The 6,543-nt window shown below is 40.7% G+C and overlaps 1 protein-coding gene across 1 annotated transcript; it reads right to left on the bottom strand.

Annotated features, from left to right (window-relative positions):
• Window positions 1-693: 693 nt before the first annotated feature.
• Window positions 694-5,767, bottom strand: LOC138367038 (uncharacterized). Its single transcript, XM_069328433.1, has 2 exons — window positions 5,753-5,767; window positions 694-1,077 (listed from the first exon to the last, which is right to left on the bottom strand). Exons 1-2 carry the CDS (start codon window positions 5,765-5,767, stop codon window positions 694-696), a joined length of 399 nt encoding a protein of 132 aa, XP_069184534.1.
• Between the last annotated feature and the right edge of the window lie 776 nt (window positions 5,768-6,543).

The following is a 6,543-nucleotide window of genomic DNA, read 5'->3' as shown; positions in this document are numbered from 1 at the left end:
TACTATTTTACAAACGGCTTGGCTGGGTGTCTTAATACTCTTGAGAGTTGATTTACTGGAGTGCACTCATATGGTTGATGAGTCAATACTCTTGTTAGGATGATGAGTCAATATTCCTGTTTGTTGACTCTGAGGGATGATCTCGTTGTTGGTGTTCTAACTACATCTCATTGATTACCTAGTAGTCCTAACTAAGTTTCATTGATTATACCATTAATGCATAAAGTTTTGGAACTCATGTGATTTGATACGAGATAACCATACCCCATGGGACTTGATCTCTCAATAATTGAAAATAAGTTATTAGATTAAAATTAAATTATTAAATAGCCTAAGCTACTCTATCCCTTTGAGATCTATTTTATTGTCTCAATAAACGTACTTGAACTGTAGTGTTTCCATGATTTAATGGCGGAAAAAAATGCTATGTAGCTATTGTATTTGTGATTTGCCGTTTTTTTCTGTAAAGAAGATAACACCTTTATGATTTTATTTCAGCTGTTCGCATTTACAGTAATCCGTTTTTTTTATAGTAAAACGAAGCTGTTTACATGTTTTGAAGTCATACTAGTACCTAAGAGAACTGGGGGATGATGTGTGGTGGTGATTTCGACAGTCTGTTATCAGAAGGTGATGATAACAGAGAGGGGTCTGTTGTCATCAAAAGGTTAAGAGCCTCTGCCATAGAGTATGTCACTCTAGGAATACACTCTTACCAGACTGATCAACACACTTGCCGCACTGGTCAATACACTTGCCGCACTGGTCAATACACTTGCCGCACTGGTCAATACACTTGCCAGACTGGTCAATACACTTGCCAGACTGGTCAATACACTTGCCGCACTGGTCAATACACTTGCCGCACTGGTCAATACACTTGCCACACTGGTCAATACACTTGCCGCACTGGTCAATACACTTGCCGCACTGGTCAATACACTTGCCGCACTGGTCAATACACTTGCCGCACTGGTCAATACACTTGCCAGACTGGTCAATACACTTGCCGCACTGGTCAATACACTTGCCGCACTGGTCAATACACTTGCCGCACTGGTCAATACACTTGCCGCACTGGTCAATACACTTGCCGGACTGGTCAACACACTCAAGCCGGACTTGTATTCATCCTGGGGCTCGTCTTAACCTCTCTCTGCTGTTGAATAAGACGCTCAGACGTTGGGACGGAACACGAAATGCCAGTCACCATCTTATGTACACGTATTACACCGCAAATTTGACGTTAACGACCACAGCGCTAAAATTAGACGCTTTAAGGGACTTAAAAATAACGCAATATTGACTAATCGGCTAATCGTTTTACGATAGGTTAGATGCATTAGGATTGTACGCTTCTAGTTAGAATTAAGACCACTACAAATTTTTCCGCTTGTCGAATCGTGAGATTGGTGTGTCCGATGGGTCACAAGATGTTTAATGTGAACAAATCCACAAGGCCCGTGATGAGGGTTCGAACCTACGTCCGAGATGATCCTATACGTGCCTTAATCGACTGAGCTACGACATGGTAAAAAAAATTGTAACCGGGAGTTCAACTTGACCTACCCCTCGAGGATTTGTTCATTTGATGCATCACGCTATTGGGATTTCTGTGTGTAATATTTAATATGATATTGAAAATTCCAGTTATTAGCAGTATCCGCATTTACCCTTCAAACAGGCTCTCCAGTCAAGATACAGCAAACATCATACATTACCAAAATACAGATGAATATATTTATGTATTTACTACATACCTAATTGTATATATAATGTTATTTATAGATTAAATTTGACTTTATGTAAATAGACATTTTCTCTGAATTTAAAAAAGAAAAATATTAGAGAGACCAGTTGCAGAACAGATACGCTGGAAGCCAACAGCAAATTAAGTAATTATCAAAAAGAAGGCGCCAAGCAGGCAACTGCTAAACAGCTGACGAGTAGCACAACCAAAACAGCAGACTAGCACGTGTCAACAGTGACACCCTCGTCACTGGTAACATGACAGACAGCAAGAACAATCTGTGCACCCAAGTGGCGAGACACAAGACAAGGCACTATGTCATGACACAGTGCCGGAGAATGACCAGGCTAGGCGTCATACAGGTATAGTGGGAAGAGCCTTAGTGGGGGGTTATGAGCCCCAGGGGAAGGGGTCTCTGCAGCTGTAACCATCACGAACTGTGCGAGAGGTTGTGACATCCACCCTCGCCTCCTGACACCACAGGAATTTCACTACAGAGATGCTGGAAAGCTGTGAGAAGGAGAGCCGTTAGAGGACAAAATTCGCGAGGAAAAAAACATAAAAAAACACATGAATGATGTTCACTGTTATCATGAGAGAACGGACGAAGAGTTACTTCTGTTCTTCTTTATCAAGACAGAACTTCCACCTGCCGGCGTATCTACGTATACTGTGAAAATGAGAATCTATTGCCCACAAACCCTTAGAACGGAATTTAAGGTTACGTCATACAGCTACCTGAGCTTATAGAGGCCAAATGAACTCTATGTGAGTGTATTATGTAGAGTTATAACAGTTAATTGCACTCTAGGGAACTCACACAACTCTAATCATAAATCTAAGCTACAATTTTCACTCATGACTCAAATCATCTATAATTCTGGTCTTTAATTCTTACTCATGGCTCAAATTATCTATAATTCTGGTCTTTAATTCTTGCTCATGGCTCAAATTATCTATAATTCTGGTCTTTAATTCCTACTTATGGCTCAAATCATCTATAATTCGGGTCTCTAATTCTCCCTCATGACACCATTATAATTCTAGTTCCAGATAATACTAATAATACTCGTACGGAAATATATTACTTTATTAGCCATTCATCTATATTTATCTATTCTAGGAGTTCGAAATATTATACAATGAAGAAAAATCTAAATATTTTCCGGCGGAATATATTTAGTCCAAAAACATATAATTTTTGTGATGAATGTCGTAAAATGCTTTTATTCACAAAGTTGAATTTCGAGGAATAATCTTGATATGGTCATAAACTATTTGAAAAAATAATTTTCCTTTTTCTCACAATTTTTTTATATATATTTACTAAAATTTTAGGCATAAAATATAAGAAATCAATGCAGTTTTCCGGTTACATTCGTATTTAAAATAAAAGCATAAGATAATATTTATAAACAACAATTTATTTATAAAACAATAATAACAATAGCATCATCGAGTACTGGGTTTTTCCGCCATCTGCTATTTCAGTTTCCAATTATGTTCTCTCGTTTTACTCTTCCTTAATTTGCTGTTCCTCTTCTGTATCTACTTTGTTAGAACCCCTTTGTATCTTGTATGTCGTTATCATGTCCGCATATTCCTTCTTTCTTCCACTGTATTGAGAGGCAGTTCCCTCAGTCATTCTTCATAGCTCAGGAACGAGCCTTGAGGTATATATATATATATATATATATATATATATATATATATATATATATATATATATATATATATATATATATATATATATATATATATATATATATATATATATTTTAACGTTTTCTAGTTTTGTTTTGTAATTCTTTAGACGGGGTTCCATGCTGAGGCAGCATACTCATTAACAGGTCTTTCAAAAGATGTGAAGAGAAGCCGGAAGAGATCTTTTGTCCAGGTTGCTGAAGGATAAAACCAGACGTTTGCCAGTATGACAGATGCTGCTCTTGTTATCATGCTAATGTGTGCCTCTGGCGATAGATCTTGGGTTGTATACGAAGGTAGAAATAGCCAAAGCTACTCTGTCCGTTTGAGATGTACTTCTTTTTCTCAATTTACTTACTTGAACTTGGGTTGTGTTCACTATTAAATCTATTTCTCTTTTTTTTCATTTGTTGGAAGTTGCCTTCCCTTCATCGTGTCCGATATATGTGATCTCCCATTGCTCCATCTCCTTGTAGTCTTGCATTTGTCAGAGTTCAAGTCTGGAAGGCATGTGTACTCACCTATATGTACTCACCTATATGTGCTTGCAGGATCGAGCATTGACTCTTGGATCCCGCCTTTCGAGCATCGGTTGTTTACAGCAATGACTCCTGTCCCATTTCCCTATCATACCTGGTTTTAAAATTATGAATAGTATTTGCTTCCACAACCTGTTCCTGAAGTGCATTCCATTTCCCCACTACTCTCACGCTAAAAGAAAACTTCCTTACATCTCTGTGACTCATCTGAGTTTCAAGCTTCCATCCATGTCCTCTCGTTCTGTTACTATTCCGTGTGAACATTTCGTCTATGTCCACTCTGTCAATTCCTCTGAGTATCTTATACGTTCCTATCATGTCCCCCCTCTCCCTTCTTCTTTCTAGTGTCGTAAGGCACAGTTCCCTCAGGCGCTCTTCATACCCCATCCCTCGTAGCTCTGGGACGAGTCTCGTTGCAAACCTCTGAACCTTTTCCAGTTTCATTATATGCTTCTTCAGATGGGGACTCCATGATGAGGCGGCATACTCTAAGACTGGCCTTACGTAGGCAGTGTAAAGCGCCCTAAATGCCTCCTTACTTAGGTTTCTGAATGATGTTCTAACTTTTGCCAGTGTAGAGTACGCTGCTGTCGTTATCCTATTAATATGTGCCTCAGGAGATAGATTAGGTGTTACGTCCACCCCCAGGTCTCTTTCACGCGTCGTTACAGGTAGGCTGTTCCCCTTCATTGTGTACTGTCCCTTTGGTCTCCTATCTCCTAGTCCCATTTCCATAACTTTACATTTGCTCGTGTTGAATTCTAGTAGCCATTTCTCTGACCATCTCTGCAATCTGTTCAGGTCCTCTTGGAGGATCCTGCAATCCTCATCTGTCACAACTCTTCTCATCAACTTTGCATCATCCGCAAACATCGACATGTAGGACTCTACGCCTGTAAACATGTCGTTAACATATACAAGAAATAGAATTGGTCCCAGCACCGATCCTTGTGGTACTCCACTTGTTACTGTTCGCCAGTCCGACTTCTCGCCCCTTACCGTAACTCTTTGGCTCCTTCCTGTTAGGTAGTTCCTTATCCATTCTAGGACCTTTCCCCCCACCCCCGCCTGCCTCTCGAGCTTGAACAGCAGTCTCATGTGCGGTACTGTATCAAAGGCTTTTTGGCAGTCCAGAAATATGCAGTCTGCCCAACCATCTCTGTCCTGTCTTATCCTCGTTATTTTATCATAGAATTCCAGAAGGTTTGTTAGGCACGATTTCCCTGTCCAGAACCCATGTTGATGTTTGTTCACAAACCTAATGTTCTCCAGGTGTGCAACCAGTCGTAGCCTAATTATTCTTTCCAGTATTTTACAGGGGATGCTTGTCAGTGATACAGGTCTGTAGTTAAGTGCCTCCTCTCTATCTCCTTTCTTGAAGATCGGCACGACATTTGCCTTCTTCCAGCAACTGGGCAATTCTCCTGACATAAGTGTGTGTGTGTGTGTGTGTGTGTGTGTGTGTGTGTGTGTGTGTGTGTGTGTGTGTGTGTGTGTGTGTGTGTGTGTGTGTGTGTGTTCTCACATATTTTTGCCTGTAGGATCCAGCTCTAGCTCTTGGACCCCGCAGGTGTGTGTGAGTACTCTACTAGATGCACTCATCTAGTTGTGCTTGCGGGGGTTGAGCTCTGGCTCATTGATCCCGCCTCTCAACTGTCAATCAACTGGTGCACAGATTCCTGAGCCCACGTGGCTCTGCCATATCTACATGATAGAGATGAGTGCATATCTCATGATAGATATGAGTGAGTGTACTCACCAAATGGATTTTCATTATTGCAAATTCGTGGACGTATTCAAATAGGCAGTTTCTATCTATTCAAATAGGTACGTGTGTACTCACCTAGTTGTACACACCTAGTTGTGTTTGCGGGGGTTGAGCTCTGGCTCTTTGGTCCCGCCTCTCAACCGTCAATCAACAGGTGTACAGATTCCTGAGCCTATTGGGCTCTATCATATCTACACATGAAACTGTGTATGGAGTCAGCCTCCACCACATCACTTCCTAATGCATTCCATTTGTCAACCACTCTGACACTAAAAAAGTTCTTTCTAATATCTCTGTGGCTCATTTGGGCACTCAGTTTCCACCTGTGTCCCCTTGTGCGTGTTCCCCTTGTGTTAAATAGACTGTCTTTATCTACCCTATCAATTCCCTTCAGAATCTTGAATGTGGTGATCATGTCTCCCTTAACTCTTCTGTCTTCCAGCGAAGTGAGGTTTAATTCCCGTAGTTTCTCCTCGTAGCTTATACCTCTCAGCTCGGGTACTAGTCTGGTGGCAAACCTTTGAACCTTTTCCAGTTTAGTCTTATCCTTGACTAGATATGGACTCCATGCTGGGGCTGCATACTCCAGGATTGGCCTGACATATGTGGTATACAAAGTTCTGAATGATTCTTTACACAAGTTTCTGAATGCCGTTCGTGTGTGTGTGTGTGGCTCATTTGGGTACTCAGCTTCCACCTGTGTCCCCTTGCAACCCGTTCTCGCACTTTCGTATAGTCAATATTGACTTATTAAATACGTGCATATGTGACATACTAAACAT

The sequence above is a fragment of the Procambarus clarkii genome, chromosome 21 (assembly GCF_040958095.1).
Source record: "Procambarus clarkii isolate CNS0578487 chromosome 21, FALCON_Pclarkii_2.0, whole genome shotgun sequence".
NCBI lineage: Eukaryota > Metazoa > Arthropoda > Malacostraca > Decapoda > Cambaridae > Procambarus > Procambarus clarkii.
Note: the sequence above shows the minus strand (reverse complement) of the source record. Positions and strands in the feature narration are given on the sequence as shown.